The 24,945-nt window shown below is 41.0% G+C and overlaps 1 protein-coding gene across 1 annotated transcript; it reads left to right on the top strand.

Moving 5' to 3' along the window:
• The first annotated feature begins 8,199 nt into the window (after window positions 1-8,199).
• LOC121332909 (protein mono-ADP-ribosyltransferase PARP12-like) lies at window positions 8,200-23,789 on the top strand. The gene is made up of 12 exons (XM_041398823.1): window positions 8,200-8,558; window positions 9,504-9,639; window positions 11,260-11,554; window positions 12,506-12,604; window positions 14,558-14,681; window positions 15,428-15,623; window positions 16,114-16,234; window positions 17,507-17,603; window positions 18,517-18,595; window positions 19,780-19,910; window positions 20,521-20,672; window positions 21,544-23,789. The coding sequence occupies exons 1-12, from the start codon at window positions 8,245-8,247 to the stop codon at window positions 21,810-21,812; spliced, it is 2,013 nt and encodes a 670-aa protein (XP_041254757.1). The 5' UTR covers window positions 8,200-8,244; the 3' UTR covers window positions 21,813-23,789.
• Window positions 23,790-24,945: the final 1,156 nt, after the last annotated feature.

Here is a 24,945-nt window from a genome sequence, read left to right as displayed (position 1 = left end):
ATACAGTGGAAAGGGAAACTGAATCTTGAAAGATAAGAGAAGAAGGGAGTAAATGGAGGAGGAAGGACTAATGCCATCTTTCCACTCCCAATCTCCCAAGACTACAGTGAAGGCAAAGATTTCACCTGGACTTGGAATGCTTCCCTGCTGCACAAATATTGGTGAAATTCTTCAGTGAAGCAAGAGGACAACAGCTGGTATTGGCATGACCTCAGCAGTCAACTCAAATGGTGGAGTTGCAGGTGCAGACTGAAGAGATTTTTTTTATACTAGGCTTCTTCCAAATGTTATTTTTGTTAACTAAGGCATCTGAAAGTGGGGCATGAAGGATCCTCTTCCAGGAGAATATGGGATTAACCCAAAGGTAGAAAACACAAAATCAAAGCATTATCATCTCCCTTTCCTGCTCCATGAATGTATATTTTAACATTTTCCTTTGAAAATATTTTTTAACGTGCATGGAATAAATTTTGCACTAATAGTGAGTGGTCCTGCTCAGTAAATGAGACTATCACATGCAGAAACCCTGCTGCATCTGTTGCAGAAGTTATAAACTATCTGGTGAACAAGGAAGGGAGAGGATGCTCTCAAAGTCAGAGCAGCTGAATGCTACCCTGGAGAAGTGGGTTTGGGTTCTGAGCCTGCTTCTACCACAGAGTTCCCAAATGATGAGAGGCAAGTCCCTTCGAGCAAGCTTTCACAGGTGGTCACTTACTGTATGTTCCTCATTTTTGGGACTTCTGACTCGAGACCCCACCATCAGATTTGCAGAAATGCTGAGCAGGACCAGCTGCAAGTGTAGTCACAGAGTCCTGGCCTGACCCCACAAAATGCCCACAAAAATGCTGAACTCTCCAAAACAGGAGTTCTTGGGTATAACAGATCAAATACACAAAATTAGTGGGTCTTTTCCAATTTAATCTCATTGTGCTATAATCCCTGTAAAGCAGGGATAAAAATTGTTTTCACATCGCAATGCACTTATAAATGTCTTAGTCTTTATGTAGCATTCACACACTGTAAGGGAGGAAGTATAAAAAAATCTACAAAGAGGTTAATAATTCTCTCTTGAAAGAAGTATCTGCCTATGTAGTGGATAAGGCTTGGGGATGCAGTCAGGATTGAAATACCACACACTAAGAGAGCACTGCCTATTTATGTACTGAATGAAAGAAAGAACCTTGTAGCAGAAACTGCTGGTTATCATGTCGTAATAGTGCCACAATACAAATTAAAGCTGCACCAGTCAACTTAATTTGGCCATGTTGTAATTAACTTTTGTTGTAATTAACTTTTTGAATACTTTATTTGCAATCTTAATATCCTTTTGAAGAAGATCTCATATGTGCAAATACTGGGGATTTCTACTAATCTGTTGCTGTAGAATATAGTTTTATCTTCCTTAAAAAAAAAAATAAAAATCAGGGGCTTCACCAGAGGTGCTTTAAAAGCAGCAATATTTTTTCCCAAAAATATTTTGAAGATTTTTGACTCTGATAGATGCATTCATATAAAACAACATTTAAAAAATTTTAATGAGCTAAAAATTCCTTTCCCTCATTTCTCAGACTTTCAATATTCATCTCTAAAAATGACTAATACCACAAAATCTCAGAATAACTAGAAGCAAAAAACACATACAGCATAATCTAGAAAGCTGTAGGAAGGGGAATCTCTGGGAAAATTTGGAGTTCAGACACAACAAATACATTGCTAGTGTTCCATTTGTGAAATGGTCTGGGCTGATCTTGCTTTGTGGAAACTCCAGCTGGTTGTGGGATGCAGTTGGAGCTTGAAAGATGCCTGTGGCTAAGAAGCCAGAGAGTTAGTACATCTGCTCTCCATATTTCATGTTTTCATTCATTTTCAGCAGCCTAGTGCCTTCTAACACAAACATGACATAAAAATTTTGATATGTGTAGTGCAAGATCAAGCAATAATTTTATATACTGATGAGGAAAGAAAGAAATAAGGTCTTTTTCTTTTAATAAGCAAAATTAAAAGCAGAAAACCCAGATGTCCGTATTTCCCTCTGTGTATCATTTCAGACTAACCAGACTGTCTCTTACTTATTATTATTTACCTACAGTTAAATATTAGCATCAGTGATAATAAATCCCACAAGTGGCCTGTCAGAGTTCTTTCTTTCGCTATCTCAGAACACAAAGATTGATGAAAAAAAAACATTTGCTTGAGAAAATTACACAGACCAGTAATAACTTGGAAATTGAAAGGCACCAAATGAAAGGAAAATAAGCCTGAAAAAACATCAGCAGCTTCGATTAAAATAATCACTATTGCAAGTATGGAATTCCCATGAGAATGCTAGGAAATTGTAAATCATAAATCTACTTTTAGAAGACTTATATGACTCAATATAATGCTTATTGCAAATCAGTTCCTCTTTTTTTATTAGAGCTTGAAACTTGCTAACATACAGTAGCAAAATTCTTGCAGAAAAAAAAGCACTATTTCCACGTGCTACATTTCAGCAGACATATTACTTTTATTTTAAGAGTCTTACAAAGGCATTACACCAAAAATACACAGAATGTATTTTTATACAGAAATTATAAGGTACTACATAGGTAGATTGCCCTTGTGTGGCAAGAGGGTTAAAAAAAGGGCTAAAAGCAATTCAGCTGACAGCCATGCTTGCTCTATGTCCATGTAGAACACTTGCCTTGCACAGATCAACCACAGATAATTCATATTAGTCAGACTAGCTGGAATGGGTACCCAGGAAAAAAAAAAAACCCTCTCTCATGTGTCATCATTGAACAAAAAGGACCAAAAATGCAGCAGACTTCTCTGAAATTATGCTCTTTTCTATATCATCAGTGTACTGTGTGTTACAGATCATAGTGGCTTTGGTCCTACTGAAAGTACTCTTCTGCAGAATGCCCTCTATCTGATGAATATTCTGAATATACTCCCAATTCACTGCTACACTTCCAGTTAAACTATACACTCATGAGTATAATGTGCAAGAGAGGTCTCCCTTTACCAAGCCTCTGTTTGAATTGTGAATCTTAGGCAGATATTTAAGACAATATGAACACACTAGTTACACATCCAGTACACTCTTGCAAGAAACTTTTGAAAGCACCTGGTTGTTGCTTGCTTTTGATGAAATCCTTTGTTCCTCCTCTTTATCCCCTGCCACCACAAGTAGCTTCTGCTGATCTCCAAATCAATACCCTGTGAAATCCTGGGTGATGTGTCAGTGCACGAACATTTATTAATTTAGCTGATGAACACAGAGAAAATAAAATGAACTCATAGAAGAAAAAGTCACAAGAGAACCTTGGAGAGTTTTTTTCACTGCAACAAGGAAGTTTCAATGAAAAGTAGGGACTAGCAGCTGGAAAATAAATCTGGAAGTTTCTGATTTTTTTGCAAAAGTAGTTTTAAGGGTTTTGTTTTTCAATATGTGCTTTCCCATATGCAGCTGACTGCCATGTTCAAAGGCTTTGGGCAGAATGTCTGAGAAACATACCCTCTCTTTTTGAAATGTATTGTCTATCTTCTCCTATGGTGACAAAGATCCTGCTTTTTCCTTGGTGTGCTCAGACACTCCAGGTCTCACACTTGTTACAAAGTCCTGAAGAGCTTCCTGAGGCTCAGGATGTCTGAAGATTACACTATGGATGTTTCTGAAATAGATATCTCACAGCTCAGCTGCTTGTGATTATGAGTGGCTAGACTTGAGGATCCCTTCATTCTTGTGTTCCCCATCCATTTGACCTTATAAAAATAACAGCCATCTAGCCATAATATAGCAAGGGTTTTTTGAGCTACTATCTACAGACATAGCATTTTCATTCATAAGTATTGCCTGATGTCAAGAACATATCTCTTCATAGATAGAAGCATGTCCTTACCGATGGAATTTCATATTTTGTCCAGCACAGGATGAAACACCACATGATGAGGGCAACTTCTGTATTGCTGCTGATTGCAGTGCAGAATGAAATGTGACAGAATTCAGTAACTGTCCTGGTCCCTGACAAGTTACTTTTCCTTTTTTACTCACAAGAAACTTTGAAAAAGTTTTCTTTGATGACTTTTGAACTGTTAGGTCTGCATGTAGGTTAAGCAAATCGTTGTGATACAAAGATTAGTGGTTTGACGGCAGCTCCTACATTAAAGAAAATAGAATTGCTGCTCACTATCTGTCAACAACTATCTGTCACTCCCATCTGAAAGCAGAATGCTTAAAGGAAGAATTAAGAGACACATTGAGATTCAGTATGTTAGAACTGTAGATAATACAGACAGTGGATAATACAGTGGCAAATGCAAGAAAAACTCCTGTGAGAACAGCAATAGGCTTCTGACTTGGGCCAATTTACTGCTCATTTGAGGATCACTGTAGTTTTAAAGGAGCTTCTTAGGAGGTTTCTGAAAGGTTGAGAAAGCCAGTGTACAAGATTATGGGTATATGTGAACACATTACTTTTTTGAGGGTATGAAAAAGAATGAAAGCATAAGGCTTACACAATAAACAGACATTTACACTGGCACCAAGTAATAAAATGTTCAACAGAATAAGGCTAGAAGTGTGCCAGTGACAAATAACAGCATCATTAAGTATACCGTAAATTTTCAGCCCCAATTTTTTTGTTTTTAATTTTCACAAGCAAGACCTTTTGAAACTTACTTATGTAATGAACCAAACTATACAATTTTTTTGCAACTTATATTAGGCTGGTTTATTCTTATAAAACAGACAATTTATCCTACATCCTGCCTAGACTATACTGTTAGCACACAAAAACACATGTTTACATTTGTATCCTGAGGCAAGAGCAAAAAATGAGGATTTATCCTGCTCTTTGCAGAGGCTGCAAGATCCCTGGGACAGCCAACAGCCCCACGGTCTGGAGCTATTCACATACTGCAACAGAAACGAGTTTCCTGTTCCTTGCTTTCAAGTTGTGGGTGCATGTGTTACCTGTTGGATGGTTGATTTTTAGGTTAGCATGTCACTGGGAGCCTCTTGGGATTGTAGCTGGGATTTCAGAAACACTAGCTGTAAATACACAGAAACAATAGGATGATGGGAATGGTTCCAAATGTACAAGCCCAAAGACTGCATGGTCCTCAGATAAAACAATTCTGAGCAAAGAACTAATTAAACGTGGAATCCCAACATACCAACTCTTTGGGATAAAATTCTACTGATTTTGACCAAGATGGATGGGACACCTATACTTAACCCAGAAAAGGAACATATATAAATTATATGTGTTTAACAAACAGCAAATACAAGCCATTATAAACCAACAGTTGCAGACAAAAGAATGGAAAGTTTAGCTGTGTTTAACCATGTTGTCAGACCATCACTGAGACAACAACTAACCCTCAATTGTTTGTTTAAATGTAGATTGACAGGCAACCAAAAACACCTGCAAGCAAACATATCCTGTGGATATTCTGTCTTCTTCTGCCAATTTTCCTTACATCATCTCCCACGACAGACAGTGTAAAGCTAGAAGTTTCACCATGCTAGCTGGGAGAAAGACTGAAACACGTGGATGGGGTGGGTAGTGGAGGCACCATGCACCATAACAACATTGGATGTTTTAAAGATGCATATGAAAATTCACAGGAAAATCATAAAACTACTACATTTTGAATATTGATGCAAATAAGATTAAGAAATGATGCCACAGTTCAAATTAACACAAGTATCCATAAACTGTTCCTAAAAATAAAGATACTAGTCTAATGACTGACATCTGCTAATTTCTAAAGTAAAGTTTTCATAGCAAAATAAATCAGATTTTAACAAAAGTGGCTCACTGAAATTGCAGTACCTGAAGTCCCACAATTATTAAAAACCCACGTGCTCTGAATTCAGCAGCTGTTCAGAAGCTTTAGGAACTTCTTAGAGGGAGCTTATTTCAGGACCAACGTGAACAACAGTCATTATCTGTAGGCAGAACAGTTCATATGCAATTATGCTACAATGACATTTAAGAAAACAGCCTTACCTTTAATTACAGTATTTGAGAGGCGAAGAGGAACCACTTGCCTTAGGTATCTTTCATGTTTAATGGCACTTAATTTTACAAATGAAAATAGACTTTTCTGTTAGCTGATAATTCTTCTTCTGAAGAAGAAAGTACAATTTTGCTTATATATAATTCATAGGTGAGGAAGTCCTATCAAATCAAAGGGGTACTCTTATTCTTCCTGAGGAACATGCCACAAAACAGACTACAAGAAACTTGTGTGAGAAAGAATAAGCTACGATTTATTTTGGGTATGAATTCAGGCATGGGAAGGTGCTGCAACTCAAAGGCATCTTTGCAAACCTTCTCTCTGCATCAATCATTGCTTGTTTTCCTACTTCTACTTTTGTTCTCCATGAGAAAGAGACAGAATGATAGAGCCTCAAAAAACTCACTCAGGAGTTCCTGCAAAGCAGGAACAGCCATGTGAACTTCCCTGTGATACACACACCAACACTGGAAGGAATTTGGTGTAAAGCTAGCTGAAAACAGCTCTCCAACGCTGATCTTACACGCTCTTCTTTCTTGGTATTCCTCTCTATGTAATGTTGACATTGGTGTAGTCATTCATACAAATTTTATCATTAAAAAATTACCATATTTCTGACAAATGAATCGGGGTTTTTTTCAGAAAGGAAAGGGAGATACAGTTGAAACAGCTACCTGGACAGCACAGTGATGTTGGGACAGATCTTTAAGATGTAAAAAGTTGGGAGCTGGTTTGATAGGATGGATTTTGGGTCAGAAAGAGTAAATGAATGCTGGGGAGAATGAGAGTTATCAAGTACAGTGCTGCTTCAATGTTTTTTATGCTGAAGGGTTCCCGGAGTTTTGGTTCAGTCAAGATGTTTCCTACTGATGGGGCAGTATACAGCTATCCAGTAATTTGAAATCATTAGACAAAACACCAAAATTAGGGGGCTTCCACCCATATTCTCTTTCAGTGATGAAACAGCTGGATTTGGGTTTGGCCCAGATGACCTCCTACGGCCTCTTTCCACCTCAACTGTTGTGTGATACTGTCAATCACTGCCAGTGGTGTGTGATCTCTCTCTTTGAAGTGCCTTACCACCAGGTGACTGTCAGTGACAAATATGCCCATCTGCATGTCTGCCCATCTGTCCTTAGGAAGAAAGGATGACAAAGACAGTCCAAGCTATGGAATTACTTCCATAGAACAAGTGATACTGCAAGCCTCTCATGTTGTCTCCCAAACATTTGCTGATGGCCTGCACAGGTAAGCTACAGATAGATCTCTATGAACCTGTACCCTGCGTAGAGCTGTTTTTCCATTCAGTGTGCTTATCTAGATTCTACTTTTTGTCATTTCCTTCCCGATCTCACAGGGCAAGCAGGAAGTAAGACAAGACAAGGGGAAAGGCACAACAGAACAGGACTGGCAAAAGAAGGAAGGAGGCAGGACTTTTGTTCAATGAGAACCACCACCGGTGAGAGTCCCCATGCCTTCCACTGCTAGTCTGACTGAAATGATGGCACTTTGCATCATTGTTCTGCCACCATTTAAAGCATGTTTCTGAGCGACTGTGATGCAGAGCCGGGAGTGCCAAAATGACCCAGACAAAAGCACTTCCTTAAAAGATGGGCACTCTTCTAAAGAGTTTGTGAGTTCCTAGAGGATGAGGACCTTGCTTGGCCACACTGGTGCCGTGGCTGCTGTGAGGCAGAAGCAGTGGTGTACCACCGAGTGGTACTATGAGCACGGCAAGCAGGGCAGTCGTGTGTCCAGACGTGTGACCACGACCGAGCTTTTAATTTAGATACTGAAACGAAAGGAATGTGAGAGCAGCCTTCACGATGCATCGTCAGGAAACTGGCACAGGTCAGAAATCTTAAACTGAGATGTTTTTGACGGCAGAATTCAGACACCAGCCTTCTCCCCTCATCTTAAGGTGGTGAAGCTCCATTCACCCGGCTGATGCTCCATTAATCCCTGCGCCTGCTTTTTCCGACAGGAAAGGTGTGACATCCCAGCCGCCATTCCTTTTTGGTGACATGTGATTGAAAACGGTCAATACATCCTAAAAGTCAGGCAGAGCAGGGAGGCGAAGGGCCGTGCCCCGGTACCGCCGCCGGGTTACCCAGCGCAAGCCACTCCCCGGGGGGGCAGAGCGAAGACTGCGAGCCGAGGCGGCCCCGCTCTCTTCTCGGGCTCTTTCACTTTCGTTTCCGTTTCCGTGGCTTTCGCGGGAGGGGCTTCCCGGCCATGGCGCTGGAGATCCAGGCGCTGCGGGTGCTGTGCGCCAGCGGCGGCTGCCTGGAGCAGGGCGAGCTGCGGCGGCGGCTGCCGGGCCGGCCCTCGGCCGAGCAGCTGGCGGCCGTGCTGCGGGACGCGCAGCGCTTCACGCTGGTGCGGCGGCCCGGCCCGACGGCGGCGGCGGAGCCCGAGGTGGCCGTGGTGGTGGCCACCAGCCCCGTGCGGCTGTGCCCGGAGCACGTCGCGGGCTGCCCGGGGCAGTGCGGGCAGCTGCACATCTGCAAGTACCACCTGAAGGGCTTCTGCCGCAACCAGCTGGCCAGGTGAGGGGCGGGGGGCGGCCGCCTTCGCGCGGGGCTCGGCCTTCGGCACCGTGTGCCCCTACAGGAGAAGGAGCTCTCAGTAAAGGCCTTTCCGCGTCGGAAATGCTCATTGCCCGGCTCCTTTTTTTTGTGTGTTTGTTTTTGCAAAGGGGGCAGACATAGGCGGTGGTTTCACAGCTTTGGGTCGCAGCACTTCCTCCCCGGCTCATTACCCTGGCGCTTCCCTGTCCGCGGGCAGGGCCGTGCCCGGGGAGAGCTGGGTGTCCCCGCACGTCCCTGTGCTGCGGGACCCTGGGCAGTGTGCTGCTAGAGCCGAGTGTCCCCTCACGTCCCTGTGCTGTGGGAGCCTGGGCAGTGTGCTGCTAGAGCTGAGTGTGTCCTCACGTCCCTGTGCTGTGGGACCCTGGGCAGTGTGCTGCTAGAGCTGAGTGTCCCCTCACGTCCCTGTGCTGTGGGACCCTGGGCAGTGTGCTGCTATAGCGAGTGTCCCCTCACGTCCCTGTGCTGCGGGACCCTGGGCAGTGTGCTGCTATAGCGAGTGTCCCCTCACGTCCCTGAGCTGTGGGACCCTGGGCAGTGTGCTGCTATAGCGAGTGTCCCCTCACGTCCCTGTGCTGTGGGACCCTGGGCAGTGCACTCATCGGCTGAGAGGGCGTGATGCTCTGGAGCTTTGGCGGTTTTGTAGTTGTGAGCTGCAGGTCAAAAATGCGGATATTGTCGGAATGCACTGAGGCTATAATGACTGTGAATCAGAAGTAGCGTGGCAATTATCCTCTGAGCAATTATGTAATCTGCTTTGCAAATCACATAATGGTTTTATAGATGAGCAATGTGGATTTTTCTGAACCTAGCTAATTTGGTGTGCTTTTCAAACTGTTCAGTGTAATGCCCATGGGGTATCAAAATAATGCCAGTCATTTTGATGTTGGGTTTCTTGAATTCTAGGAAGGGATGCAGGTTTGTTCACAGCTTCCACTCAGACCACAATCTCCGTGTTCTAAAGCAATATGGACTTGAGAATTTAAACCATGATGAACTTTGCCAGCTTCTGCTTCAAAATGACCCTTCCCTCTTACCAGAGGTGAGTATTACTGTAACAGCTTCTTAGTCTTGTGTTTCAGGGAGCATCACAATGTGGAAGAGGCTTGACAGAGATGGAAATATTGGGTGTCAATTTAGTTAGCTTAATGCAAATCTAAAAATAAATCTGCATCCTCTGTTCTCACCTGTGGTGGGTTGACCCTAGCTGGCAGCTGTGCTCTTGAACAGTCCCTCACCCACTCCCCTGTCACAAGCAAAGGAGCTGAGCTCCAAGGTACTAAAGTAGCAAAACCTGTGAATAAAGACAGCGTAGAAAGGGAAGAAAGCGAGGAGAAGTGTTGCAAAGACACTTCTGCTCCACCACCTCGAAGCAGACTGATGCCCAATAAGTCTCTGAGGAATTGCTGCCTTGTAAGGACACATCTCCCCTTTCTTTCACCTTTTCACCTTCCTTCTGTCCCCTTCCCCACTATTTCTTTTTTTTTTTTTTTTTTTTTTTTTTTTTGGGGGGAATGACATATGTGGCATGGAATATCGTATCTCTTTGTTCAGTTTGGATTATTTCCTAGTTTTGGCTGGAATAGAGTTACTTTTCTTTCTAGTAGCCGGTACAATGCTGTGTTTTGCATTCAGGATGAGAACAATGTTGATAATACTCATGTTTTAGTTTTTGCTGAGCAGTGCTTGCTCCAAGTCAAGGACTTTTCAGCTTTTCATACTGCCCTGCTAGCCCACAGACTCGGAGTGCACAAGAAGCTGGGAGGGAATGCAGCCAAGACAGCTGACCCAAACTGGACAAAAGGATATTCTGTACCATATGACATCATTCTGAAGAGTGGGGACGTGGCCCAGGGGTGGTGCCACACTGATGGGGACTGGCTGGGCTTTGGTCAGTGAGTGGTGATCAGTTGCATTGTGCATCGCTTGTTTTGTCTATTCTTGTATCATCATTATTGTTTCCTCTTCCTTTTATGCCATATTAAACTGTGTTTATCTCAGCCCTGGAGGGAGTGAGTGAGAGAGGCTGTGTGGTGTTTATCTGTTCTGGGTTCAGCTGAGATAGAGTTAATTTTCTTACTGGTATCATGAACAGGGCTGTGTTTTGGATTTATTATGAAGATCATGTTGGCACCCACTGAGTGCTTAACTTCAGTCAAGGCCTTTTCAGATTCTTATGCTCTGCTAGTGAGGAGGGGCACAAGGGAGGGGAGGGAGCATGGCCAGGACAGCTGACCCAAACAGATCAAAGGGTTGTGTTATCAGCACTGTTTTGGTTACAAACCCAAAACATAGTGTGGTATGGTCTGGTGTGAAAAAAGTTAACTCCATCCCAGCCAGATTCAGTACCTCTTACCATCAAGTTGGGGTCAAAAAAATTCCAAAACTAGAAAATTAAAGAGGTGTGATTTAGCACTAAATCCCATCTTGAGAATGTTTGTAAGAATATTGTCTTTTGAAAGATCTTTCTAAACATTAGCATGGAAAAAGAAAAGCTATCAAGTAATCATTTGGAAAATGGAAACAAGAAGAAATGTTTCTTTCAGAAGCAAATGTATGCACATTGTAGCTGTAAAAAAAATTGAAAATCATGGATTCAAACAGTCTAAATGTGCACATTGTACTTCAGTATTTAAATTCTTTTTTTCTTTTCCTTCCCAAGGTCTGCTTGCATTATAACAAAGGTGATGGAGTTCATGGATCTTGTTCCTTTAAAACATCCTGCACCAAACTTCATGTTTGCCAGTACTTTTTGCAGGGTCAGTGCAGATTTGGCACTAGCTGCAAACGGTCCCATGACTTATTAAATCCAGAATGTTTTGAGAAACTGGAGAGACAGGGGATGAGCTCAGAGATGATTAAGAAACTACCTTCCACTTACAGAAACATGTATGACATAAAAAATGGCAACAGAAACATGTATGACATAGAAGATGCCAAATCTTCACCATGTAAAGGTAAATAATACCATCTTTTGAATACATCAAAAGAGTCACAGTAGTGAATTTAATATTTTCACTGGTGTCATTAAGAAAACTGAATTTACATCTTGATTTGTGTTTTAGAAGGGACCTTGTACCTATCTCATTGACAGAGATCTTTGTCTTGACAAGTGAAGTCAAGAGAGGTTTCTGAGAAATAGTGTGCTGGTGTTTATGAAATTCTCAAACTTGCGGTTCAAAAAGTGTTAACAGGAACTGGAAGTAGGGAGCTCTATGATTTTGGAGTTTTTTAGGTAAAATATGTAAAGGTAGAGACCTGTTTAAGAATAGGAGTGGTGGTTGTCTGATTATAAACTATTTAATTTTCTTTAATGTAGCGATTGTCTGGCACAAGAATTCACAAACAGCACTATCCTAGTTATTTCTTGGAAGTGTAATATTTTGTTTGCACTTTTCTTTTGAAGTTCTTTAGCCTTGTAAGTTAAGTATAATTTAGCAGGGAAAAAAAAGGATAACACAAAGGAGAATTCAAGCGTATATGCTCATCTCTGCTGTTCTGCCTGCAGTTCTTTCTTCCTGTCCTTAATGTGCTTTAATTTACAGAAGTATCAGATTTTGAAACTTTGTATTTTATAGCTGCCAGTGTGATCAGCTGTGTGGAATGCACATTTAACTCAAGTCCATCTGGAAGTATAAAGGCATTGAATTCTATTCCTGTTTTGTGGGGATAGCTAAAATCTGTATCTGAGGAATTCAGCAGTTACAGGGAAATCAAGTTTGGAAAGGATGGATACAGAGAGGGGACTTTGAGTATACAAGTTTATCAAAGGTTTCCTTGTCTTTCTGGAGCTGAGTGCAGTTAGGTAGTTACAAATATTGCTTTTAGGCTTCTTCCCTAGGGATAAGAGCACTTTTAAGAGGCATTGTTGACTGAAGTGTATTAATAGTTACAATTCCCCCCTTTAGATGGAAAACCCAGCACTAGACGGGATTCCTCAGCTTCAAAGGAGGATGAATCAGAACAGATATGTTTACATCATCTGTACAAAAGTTGTGGCTTTAAAGGTAGGTTGTCTCAAGTATCAGTACAGACTGTGTCAAGTTCAGCCTGTTTTTCTGTTGCCATAAAGAGGAAATGTTAGACATCTTTCACAGAAAGGGGAAACTTTCCGTGAGTTTATGCTTATGTTTAGTTACATCTCACTGCTGTCTTGACTGCTGTAGGAAAGTGTTTGACCTGGCAAACCAAACAAAGGAGATGTTTTGTTTTGCTCTGGAATCTGCTTGTGCTGAAGATTGGCTACTTCACCTGTGTTTACCTAAGGGATTGCTGAATGATAGGAGTCACATTTCCAAACAGGAAAGATATGAAATATACTCTGAATTCTGCTTTCCCCATTGCTTCTTCTGGTACTCTTCCGTTCCATCTGTCTTAGCTGTCTCCCTTTCAAAGTGTTCCAGGGTGTCCAGGAACAAGGCTGCTTTGTCAGCTTTTTTGTTGATTTTTTTATCATCCTTTTTTTCTTGATGTTCTTGACCTGTGTACTGAACACCTTCTTGTATGAACTGTGTGGTGCAGTTTCTCCTTGACTTTCCCTGTAGGTAAGTTTCCTTTTGTTCTGCTGTGGAAATTGGCCTCGGGTTTATGCACATGTGCACTGGTGATGTCACCTTCACTCCTGTTGAGGAGTGACTGCACACTGACACTTTGAACTCTGAGTAACACTTGTGATACCTGGCTCACTGCTAGCATTGCTCTTCCTTGTGGGGCCTGGATCTCTTGGAGACTTACTGAAGGGTAAAGGACTTGGGGACTAAAGGAATGATGTATTTATCAAAATACATCATTCCTTTAGTCCCTGTGTATTTATCAAAACAAATCAAAACAAAAAGGAGAAAGGTGATTATTGTTAACTTGGTTGTGTTGGAAGGTGTGGGTCCTAGACATGGTGTAAATAGTATGGAATAAGTGGTGGATGCATCCCTGTTTCTGGGATGTAGCTGGGACAGAGTTAATTTTCTTCCTGGAAGCCAGTACAGTGCTGTGTTTCAGATTTAGTATGAGAATAAGATTGATAACAACTGATGCTTTAGTTGTTGCTAAGTAGTACTTACCCAAAGTCAAGAATTTTTTGGCTGCCTGTGTTTTGCCAGTGAGGGGGTGCACAAGAAGCTGGGAAGGAGCATGGCCAGGACAGCTGACCTGAACTTGCCAAAGAGCTATTCCATACCATTAGAACATCATGCTCAGCCTATAAACTGTGGGAGTTGGCTGGCAGGGGCTGATTGCTGCTTGAGAAGGGGCTGGGCATAAGTCAGTGGGTGGTGAGCAATTGTAGTGTGCATCACTTGTATTTCTTGGGCTTTATTCCTCTCTCAGTTTTTGTTAGCTTCATTATAGATATACAAGAGTGTATATATATGTATGTATATATACTTACGCTTGCTATATTGTACTTTGTTTCAGTTACTAAACTGTTCTGATTTCAGCCCACAAATTTACCTTTTTCCTGTTCTCCCTGTGTCACTGAAAGAAATGGGAGTAAATGGCTGCGTTGTACTTAATTACCATCTGAAGTTAACAGTAACAGTCCTCCTCCTATCTTAAAACTAAGCACTGCTGGGCTTTGGATTTTTCCTCAGTAATACCACTTTGTGATTTAGTGGTTAATTATAAATACACTTTTTTTTTCTATTTATTAAATAATAGCCTTGTAGGGGCCTGTGATCATTTTTTGTCTCTAAAACTGAGAATGATCTGTGCAATTTTAATGTGCAAAAAGACTCTAGTATGTACAGAAACTGAACTTCTACCTAAGCCCAAAAATTCAAATGTTGCTTGCTTATGCTGAAAAATTTTGAACTATTGCTTGTAATGGTGCTGTAGGTGAACACTTTCCTAGCTATCCTTTTGATGATTTCACCAGCTGAAAACACAGCCCTGAAGTGTTGGAGTTCTCTCATAGCCTGTCAAAATAATGCATCTCCTACTTCTTTTTTTTTTTTAAACTTTTACAGAAAAGTGTATCAGAACCCATTTTCACTTGCCATATAGATGGCAGTACTCTCATGGTAGTACCTGGAAGGACTTCACGAATATGGAAGAAATAGAAGATGCATATTGTGACCCAAAAAATGTCAGGTATAAGCTCTTATAAAAAATTTACAGTGTTTGGAGTTTGCTGTATTGTACCAGATCCTTAGTGGCTATAAATTGCTGCAATTCTAATGTAGTCATTACATAAGTAGTTTTATTTGACATTCTTCTACTGACCTCATTTTGCATGAGATTTGCCCCTCCCTTCCCCTTTTCCCACAGTCCATATCCTGGAACTGGCAGAATACCTGGAGAGAGTGAGAGAGATATATACTCTTGGGAGCAAGAGCATGTGAAGAATATGGAAATACCTTTCAGAGTTTGGAACTGGTTGTATAGCACAAACAGAGTATTGGAAGGGGCTCATACCAGTATGCCACATCCCATGCTGGAAAACACTTTCTCTTATGTTACAGGCTTTTTGAAGCCCTTCTTAAGTTATGTCAGTGTTCTCTTTAGAATACAGCTGGTCAGCAAGAAGAAGGCAGTGTCTGTTTTCTACTGTTTCTGTTCATCTTATGTAACTCAGTAATTTAGGAGTGGGTTAATAGCCCCTAGAACCAATGTGAGACATAATACTGTAATGCAAAATATGTACAAACACAACATAGAGCTAGCATACAGAGTTGTGAAAAGTGCAAGGTGCACAGTACACATTGTAGTGAAAAGTGCACCTTTGTGTTCTGCTTTTGGGTGAGATTGACTTAATTTGCAAATTTGTAGTGGGCTTCTGAATCCATGAGTAAAGCTTCACAAACAGTTCTGATTTTTTTTCCTCCTTTTTTTTTTAGATTTGATTGTGCTTTTACTGAAGAGTTCCTTTTCCCACTCAGTATCTCTTTTCATGACATGTGCTGTGGGTTGAGAAAAGTCAGACGTCTTTCTACAGCCTCCTCTGTGACCAAACCCCCTCACTTCATCCTTACAACAGAATGGATCTGGTACTGGAAAGATGAATATGGCACATGGCAGGAGTATGGAAAACAAGTAAGTGTGGAGAAATGGAGAGACTCCTAACTCTGTGTGAGAAGTGAAGAACTACTGAAAAGTGCACAGTGCTTATATCCTCCCCCTCTTTTGTCACCCTCTTCCTCTCATTTGTACTGGACAGATGGACATTAAAGGCCTAATGGGGTCTTTTCCCTGTGACTTTGATTGGTTCAGGTAGGGGACTGCTCACTGGTGAGTCACAAATATTATCAACAGATAACTATTCAGTGAGTCTTGTCAATAGGATCACGGTAATTTTTTCTGTTGCTTCTGAGAAAAGCCTCCTCTTCTGAAGTTCCCGTAGTACTTTAGTACTCTGCCATCATGCTTGGTGTAGTTGGTGAATGTGTCACTCTAAATCAAGGATTTCTCATATGCTGATACATCTTGCAGCCACCATATATATGAGAGTTGGTGGTTTTTAGACTTGCTTGTCTGTAACAGACCAGGAGAAACTTTTTTTTCCTCTCTATTTTTGGCATAATAGGATGATCTTCATGCAGCTGCTACTGTCTCCAGTGATGACCTGGAGAAAGCTTATTTGGCTGAAAGCTCTCCAAAGATGACCTTCAAGGCTGGAAGACATGAATATGAAATAAATTTTGTGTGTAGGTTGCATTTGCTTTTTCTTGTTTTGTCCCTCCCTCCCAGATATCTTGTGGTTCTGAACTACCTTATTACAGGAGATAGAAGAGAGAAGTTTGGACTTTGAATTGCAGTGCTTACAGAGACAGAGTTTCTATCAAAGTCCTCAAGATAAGAGCTGTTCACATAAGCAAAGTGGCATTCTATTCTTTCATAGCTTTTACTTTTGAGGAGTTCTTGTGCTGGTGGTGCTGGCACTAACACAAATGTCAAAGTTTGACACTGGTGCTGGCACTAACACAGATGGTGAGGAACTTCGAGAAGACTTGACAAGCCAGCTTCTGCTCTACTTTAATCACTGGTTTGCAGAAAAAAAACCACTTGGACAACGTGTATGATCCAGACAATCCTTAGGATTGCAAGATTTTTGCACATATTTTCTTTTCATCCTGTCTGGAAAGGCCGAGAAAATACCTTGAATATGTCAAAGTAGGAAGGAGTGTTTCCCAAGAGTTCAGGAAATATAAGCCACTTGTGATGGCACTGTCCTTTCTGAGCTGTTGCGTTTCATGGCATCCTTTTCAGAAATTATGTAGAACAGTGGTGGGAATCAGCCTGCCTGGACTGTCAGTTTGATGTAGTTGTTTTTGATCCAGCTTTTCATTACTGTCTCATTCTGCATGAAAAAAGGCCAAACACAAAAACCCCAAACCAAAAAACCAGAAAGGACATGTTACCTGTTGTTTGTGATTCAATCAAAAGCAATCCTGGGAAAACTTGGCCAGCTTAGAAGTGAAAATTGCATAGTGATTCAATCCCTTTTCTAAGGTTTGGGCTTTTATATATGCAGTGTAGATGTCTTTCAGAGCTTAATTTCTAGGCTTGGTGGTGTCAAGAGGTTTTTTGGTTTGTTTTCCTGTGTATCTTGCTCTGAAGATGAGGCCTCATTGTCCTGGCTGGTACTGACTCTTAATTGAAACTCTGCAGTAGCTGCAGAGTTTCCAAGATCCAGAAGGAATGCCTCTAAAATTCAGGTTGATGTGACTTGTTTCTTTTGGTGGCCAATAAAAATAAATGGTTTGTGATAGATGTTGGGTTGTGTTTACAGGGTTTGAAATCTACAACTAAATGTAGGAAAAAAGTATCTCGGTTGCAAAATGAGGAGGAGGGAGCCTTTTTGTCTATGTTTTTGACACAACAACCTAGTTACAAATGTGGCTGCAGTGTGAAGGGTTTCAGAAACATCTTTGATTGTTCATGGAATTTTGTTTGGGTTTTTTTTTTTTTTTTCCCAGCCATGATGCAGAAAAACCTTCGCTACAAAACAGAGAGGAAGATTTGCAGAAGACCTAAATTTGTATCACAGGCAGAGATGGAAAAGATAAAAGCCAGGTAAACCACAGCTGCTCATTCTGAGGTTATGGGTTTAGTGCTTTGTAAATGCTGAATCCTCCATGGGTGCAAGTAGGGTGAAGGAGTAGCTGCTAAGGCAATTGTGAAAGGCATGGAGAGGCAAAGGGGCATACCTTTCCTACAGCTGTGTCTGGCCAGCACAGTGTTGCAGCCTGGCCAGCAGTTTTCAATCAACTCACGAACCTCTGTGGTGAAGAAAATTTGGGCTTGGTCACAGGAAGTGTGGAAATGTAGGAAATAATTCAACATGTAGTAGTGCATTTGTGTGTACTAGCTCTTTCTGAGATGAGTAATTTTCAAAGCTAAGTGCAAGTGCAGAAAAATTCTTTTGAGAGCAGCCAGACAATCTGAAAGGAAAGCAGTAGTTGTTACAGGTAGAGTAAAAGGTGGGAGCCTGCAAGGAGATAGAGTTGCATGTAACAGCCAATTTTTGCACATTCCCTTGCAGCACACAGTCCTTGCTTAAACACTGAAAAGAGCAACTAAACACACTAATTAAAATTGGGATGCAAGTACAGGGGAGGTTTGTATCTATCCTCTTTCAGCCATACTGAAGTGATACTGGATGCATTTGTATTTTTCTCCCCTGGTGCAGTAGAGCTTCTATATATACATTCAACTCTGCAAGAGAAATCCTTGTGTGTTTAGTTTAGAGTATATATTTCTTTTTTTCTCATTTGGCTTCTTGCTTTCTGACTTAAGTCTTGACACGATGACTTGGAACAAATATTTTCATGTGCTGAACAGAAATGACAGTTTTGAAATATTTTTTAATATGTTCACTTGCCTATATTCTCCCTAAGCTTGACAAAAATGTTAGTATAATATGTACATAAAATGACATGTTTAGTTTTATTTTAATTGTCTATTTGTAATATCTTATAATCTACAGGGGTGTTAAACATACAGAAGGGTTTAAGAACATTCCAGCTCACTGGGACAAATCTGCCCTGCCTGAACTGGGATTCAAGGTTTGGAGCTTTTTAGTTTTTCTTTCTGTCAGTTTTGTCATGTAAGGTTTGCTCCATTGCAAGTTCAGTGTTTCTTCTGGCTTTGTAAATGACTGTTTCTATATAGCATAGTACAGAGGTAAATTTAAACCTGATACCACACTGGGCAGACCTGCAGGTGAAACTAGACCCAAATTTAAACAAATGGTGGCAGTAAAACTGTGGCAGCAGGGACTTTCACTGCTACTATTAATCCCTTGGCTTGGCAGATTTGCTGTGTTAACAAGACTGGTACTGGTGCCCAAAATACACAGTTTTGAAGTCCCAACGTGTGCTGAAAGCATCGGAGGTAAATGATGCCTCTGAACTTCAGAGCAGCCATTCCCTTAGCTGTAGGCTGTTGTATGGAGGGCTGCTGAAACCAGGGGAGTTCACAGAGTGGTTGGGCTTGGAAGAGGAGATCACAGAAACCAACTCCCCTGCTAAAGCAGGCTCTCCTAGAGGAGGTCACACAGCATTGTATCCAGGTAGGTTTTGAATATCTCCAGAGAGACTCCACAACTTGTCAGAGCAGCTTGTTCAGGATGGGATCTTTTATTATTACATTTACTATTATTTTATTCATTCCAGTGGAGTAGACTTGTTTACCTTTGTAACACACCCAGTTAATACAGGTGTGGCATACCTTCTCTGACTTCCTATCTGCTTCCACCAGCTCCTCTGTTAACTCTAGTAACTGTACTACAGAAAAGGTGTTATCTGATGCTCAAAATCACTAACTTGCAAAACGCAAATCCTCAACAAGTTGTCACTAAGAAATAAGACTAATGTTGACATTTTTTATGTTCCTTCGAAAATGTGCAAGTAAGCTTTGCTTGCTTTCAGAACTGTCATGTAAGGAACTGATTTTTAGTAGTGTTACCATGCTTTTCCCTAGAAGTGTTTGAATAAAGCCTTTCCAATTGATTTAGAAACATGGCAGGCAGTGCAGTGTGTGTTCACTGGCTGTACGGAGTATAAACTAAAAAGATCCTCTGGTTTTCTGCAACATAAATTCTCAATTCCTTATTTATTTATGTGCTCATTTCTGCTATGTATTTAGATACTGTTTGATGCATGCAAATATATCTTGATCCAGATATTAAGAAGGATTGAGTGGCTGCACAAAAGCATGCAAAAGTAACTTTTCAAACTTTTCCTTGCAGTTGATTGAACTTGACTGTTCTTCTGAAGAATACAAGAAAGTCAAAGTGGACTTTCAGCGTACAATGCCCAAAGCAGCTATTAAAAAGATTTGTAGAGTTCAGAACCCATCCCTCTGGGAACTGTACCAATGGTAAGTGTAAAACACTGCTCTGGGATGTATGCATGGTGTTGTTTCTGCAGTTAGCTGTATGTGCTGTGCTAAAGATAGAACACACATTCCTGAAATGCCTCTGCTACCACTCTCCCACTGAAATACCTACCTAGTATCAACATTTAGATAAAGAGGTATCAACAAACCCAAAGCTCAGTCAAGACACAGAGCTTAGAACAGCCAGATTCAGGGCTGTGAGGGAGGAATCCTTGCTCCTGACTTCTGCCAGGCCTGTGTCCATGACAGCTTCCTTCCAGTGAAACCTTGAAGCTGGTAATGAGTCACATTTAGCACAATGTTTTGCAGCTGGTCAAAATTGAAACAGCCTTCAAAATTAAATTAAACTCATGGAGGAGTTCAGGGAAAAAAAATAATGCTGAGATTCCTCCCTCTCTCTTCAAAGGCAGTGAATGAAAGAAAACATTTGTAGTAAAGCATTTATGTATAATATGAAAGCATGTTTGTATGCCCAAATTAGGCCCTACTGTAAAGATTTTCAGAATATACTCTGAATAAAATTGATTCTGAGTGGCTGGAACCTGTGGGGACAGCCACTGTGGAACTGCAAAGATTCTGCTTCTCATTGCAGGCAGAAGGACCTAATGCAGAAGAGCAATGGTGGAAAGGCTGCAGATGAGCGATTTTTATTTCATGGGACCAGTAAAAAAGACATTGATGCCATCTGTCAGCAAAACTTTGATTGGAGAATCTGCGGCCTTCATGGGACAGTCTACGGCAAAGGTTGTTTTCCAGCTCTTTCAGTAATCCTAGACTTGCTAAAAAGCTCTCAGTACTCACTGCAGAGGGAAAACTTTACAAGGTGGTACTTGGCCAGTCCTGGGCTTCTCTGTGTCATGATGTGGGCAACAGAGCTGAGTTTCATAAGGGTCATTTGGAGCTAAGGCACTCCAAGAGGCCTTGATCTCTGCTCTCCTAAGTACTTGCAAGAAAAGACAAACTTAGGTCAGTTGTAGGGATGGTTTCTGCTAGACTTCAGGCTTAGTGCTGAAACTGTTCCAGTTTCTCCCAACTCCTACAGAAAAGCAGCCTGGCTTTTATTTTTTCCCCAAGAATCTACATGTCATTCTGGTTACAGGTTTTTGCCTTGTTAGCAGATTATATCCTTCTATATTGTCCTATGTACAGGAAATTACCCGCACATCGAGTGGAATAGCTGAGACAGGCTGACTGGTTGACTACACACCTTTCTGCTTCAATACTTTGTAACTCTCAGAAATGTTAGAGAATCACAGTGTATTTTGAGGAAGGGACCACAAGGATCAAGTCCATCTGTGCTGATGAATTAGCAGCCTCTGCCAGGAGAGGAAATGTGGTGGTAGTGGGGGAGGTGGACATCTAGGGTCAGGAGGAAATCTTTTAGAAGATTATGATAATGTTTTAAACATTGGTTTTTAATATGTGTGCTGTGAAAACTAAAAAGGGCGTAGTGGTTTGTTTCCACTAAGAGAGACATAGAGGACAAGTGAAGGCTTTGGAAAGGCTGGTCATGAATTGCATAATGGATTTGTTTATTAATTCATTTTCACACAGTATCACTTTGTTTCTGCCATTTCAGTGTCTTATAAACTCTGTCTTGGTATCTCTTCTGCAGGAAGCTATTTTGCAAGGGATGCATCTTATTCTGACAACTACTGTGTGGCAGACTCAAACACCAAGACCATGTTTCTGGCACGAGTGCTGGTGGGGGAGTTCACTCTTGGTAGTTCTCATTATGTTCGGCCTCCCATGAAGGACAGCCAAAAATTCTATGACAGTTGTGTGAATAACTCTTCAAACCCTTCTATCTTTGTCATCTTTGAGAAGCAGCAGATTTATCCAGAGTATCTCATAGAATACCAGGCATCTGCAAGACTTCTGTAGCAGTAAAACCTGTCATCCTAATGTTTAACTGGTTTAAACAGTTTTTTATTTTTGGCTTGAGAGAGAAAAATTGATTTTGAAGAAGCTGTGTGATCAGATAGGAGAGTGTTCAGAAACAGTTTTTCTCTGTCTTTTCTGTGTAATAGAAAACAGGGCATAAAAAGACATAGAGGATGTTTTAGAATTCCTAAAATCCTGTTTCTGTATCCTATTTGTAGCAGCTTTCACATTACCCTATATTATGGGAACCTTTCCTAAATTTATTAGAAGAACTTGCTGATGGTTGTAGCATGAGGATTGGCCATGACTGCCAAGTTTAAACAGTTTTTAATTATTGTTTCAGGATAGATTTTTACATGTGCTCATTGGTCAGAGGCGCTATCCCTCTTTATCTGTTTATCTTTTTTTACCTGTTTATCTTTTTACTCAAAACTGGATAAAACACATTTTTTTAGTAATCTATCTCCTGTAACAGTAGGCATTCATTTGCAACTGATTGTACAATCTGTGCTCAACTCATTGCATAAATTCTTCGCAGCACTCTTCTTTTTTGTCCTTACTTAATCTACACCAACAAAACCTCAAAAATTAAACTTGCTTGTTGAAAAAGAACAGAGACTTATTTTCACTTGTTGAGCTTCTCAATTAAAACAGTTACCAAAGATACAAGCATAACAGGTGTTGCTTGGTGCTGTGTGACTCAGATGATTTACTCTATCAAATAAATACTGTATTTCATGTCTGAGAACACAAGTTTTTCATGACTTTCGCTGTGCCTACAAAGAGAAGAGTGCTGGCAGGTGCTGTGGAAGAAGCAGAGGAGGCAACTCACACTGTTATTTAATACCATACTTAGGAGAGAAATATACTGCTTGTCCAGCTTGATTATCAGTACCTTGTTTCTGTGGATGAACTTTACGCTTCCCTTACGGCTGTTGGGAAGGATGGCGAGAGACTGTCTCTAACTGGGTGTTCTGCCTCTTTGGGATGAGGAGTTGACAGATTTCCTGCATAATCAAGTTGTTGTTGGACTTCTTTCAAGAAAAACATGCTTACCTAGGAAGTCGTCTTCAGCCACAGAGCTGAAACCTTTAAAATCTGAAGATTATGTTGAATATTTAATTATTCCTATCAGAAGAAGACAATAGTGTTGAGCAGTCAGCTTACATGTGTGCAATCAAAAAACTTGAGCTATCAAATATTTTTTTTAAGATTAAAGTTGCTGATGCGTAGATAGATACTTTATCATAGGATTAATGTGCTAAAGTAGCTATAAGTTAGCTATACTGTGCTGCAGAAGCCTTAAGAAATATTTTTTGTATGACCTAAGAAAGCTCATCTTCAGCTACATTCTGTATGCTTCTTTTTAACTCATCTGGATGATGATTGGCAGGTGTTCACTGGGTAACTCTTTATTACTTCAGCACTGTGAGCCAGGAGCTTGGCCATGATTAGCTGGAGTAAGGCTGTGCAGATCCCCATTTTGTAAACTGCAAATGTAGAAGCATGATACCTAAAGGAAAATATCTCTTATTTGTGTTTAATCCCAGTGAAACACAGAATAGGGACAGGCAAATCGACTGTATTATTTCTTTTGGAAGATTTGTAATAGAACATAAATGATAAATCTAATGTCAGCAAATAGTACATTCATTGAGGAGGATAACAGTTATGGAGGAAAGATTTCCTGTCTTTGCAGAGTAAGGTTTTTCTGCCAAAACAAAAATCATATTAATCTACATGTTAATGGCAAATAACACTGGTCGTATGAGCTTCTTCCTCTGAAAATAAGCAGAATTTCAGGTAAGAACTAGGATAGCTAAAGTCATGTTAATCTTCTGCAGAAAATTGAAACAAACATTCCTTTTCAGGCAAAAAAGTTGAAATATTTTTATTGACTTTTTTTATTGTATTTTTAAAACCTCTAACTTGATTCTTGTATGTCTATGAGTGTAAGTAAAACAGAGAATAAAATGCCTCGCTGTGCTTTGTCATCTGTTATTTCTCCATTATCACAGAAAAGTTGCCATGTTTTCCACTTTTGAAACTGCAGGGGTAACATTCTTGTGTATGGTAAACAAACAGGTACTCAAACCAGTAAATTCCTTGATGTTTTTCTGTCTTTCAATACTGAAATCACAATGTTTCAAGACACTTGAGTTTAGAGGTTGTTGTTAAGCAGTAGGAGTCCCTCTACAACTGTTTGGGTTGCATTTGGAAATGAACACATAAAAGAAATGTTTGCAATAAATGCAAACTTTAGGCAAAAAGTAATATTTGATCCTCTTTTCTGAGTGAGGACTATCTCTTTTGGCTACTTAAGACAAGCAACTGAGCAGGAAGAGTGCAGTAATCTGTCACTCACTCCCACGCCATGTGAGGAGAAAGATAAGCTGTGAAGGTTGTTTCCTTTTTCAGTAACAGGTCCATCCTGGCAAGACAGACGGCACAGCCAGAGAAGCCAAACAGCTTTGCTGTGCCGGCAGTGGGGTGTGGAGCCTGGGGGTTTGTGAGCCCTGGTCCTCCACCTGCTGTGCTGGAGAGGGGCTGGCAGCCAGCCAAAGGCAGTTCACTGCACCCTTTAATGAGGGTTACCTGGAGCCAGGTTTGTCTTGATATTCTCACTGGATTTTATGATGTGTGGGTGCCAAAATCCTGTCTTAAGTGTTGGCAGCAAGGGAGTGGCAGTATCCGGTTTGGATACCTGCAGCCTGGCAAAGTAGGAGCTGGTGGGTGAGAGGAACTTGGGTGGATGCAGATACAGCTGCCATGGTGGGCTCTGCTGCTGGGCTTTGCTTGGAGAACGAGCTTTGCTTCTAGCAACCAGTGCTGCCTTAGGGCCAAAGGGCAAGTGGAAATTGCAGAAATGCTGCTTTACTTGGAGTACATCCAGCAGAAGATCCAGGTGGGATGGCTTTTACATGGGCAGCATAACTGGTGCTTCCCTGTTTGTCCAAGTGATAGACTTCATGGCTTCCATTGCTACATTGCACTTGCTTCAGGCTCATCACAAATTCATCTCTGCATGCAGAAATCCTAGCGACTGGGGGAATACTCCCTCCTTGAAAGTAGTCACAGCCCCCTGCAGTGCAGGGAGAAAAACATCTTAGAAACATGAGATTTTTCAAGGTCA

Source organism: Onychostruthus taczanowskii, unplaced genomic scaffold, assembly GCF_017590055.1.
Source record: "Onychostruthus taczanowskii isolate IOZ18803 unplaced genomic scaffold, ASM1759005v1 scaffold15, whole genome shotgun sequence".
In the NCBI taxonomy this organism is placed as follows: Eukaryota; Metazoa; Chordata; class Aves; order Passeriformes; family Passeridae; genus Onychostruthus; species Onychostruthus taczanowskii.
The sequence above is the reverse complement of the archived record's forward strand: the minus strand, read 5'-3'. Positions and strand labels throughout refer to the sequence as shown.

Excerpts from the sequence above, each read along its gene's own strand:
- LOC121332909 (XM_041398823.1), top strand. The coding sequence starts at position 8,245 with ATGGCGCTGGAGATCCAGGCGCTGCGGGTGCTGTGCGCCAGCGGCGGC. Across the intron at positions 8,559-9,503 it reads TGCCGCAACCAGCTGGCCAG|GAAGGGATGCAGGTTTGTTC; the intron begins GTGAGGGGCGGG and ends CTTGAATTCTAG. Across the intron at positions 9,640-11,259 it reads ACCCTTCCCTCTTACCAGAG|GTCTGCTTGCATTATAACAA; the intron begins GTGAGTATTACT and ends TTCCTTCCCAAG.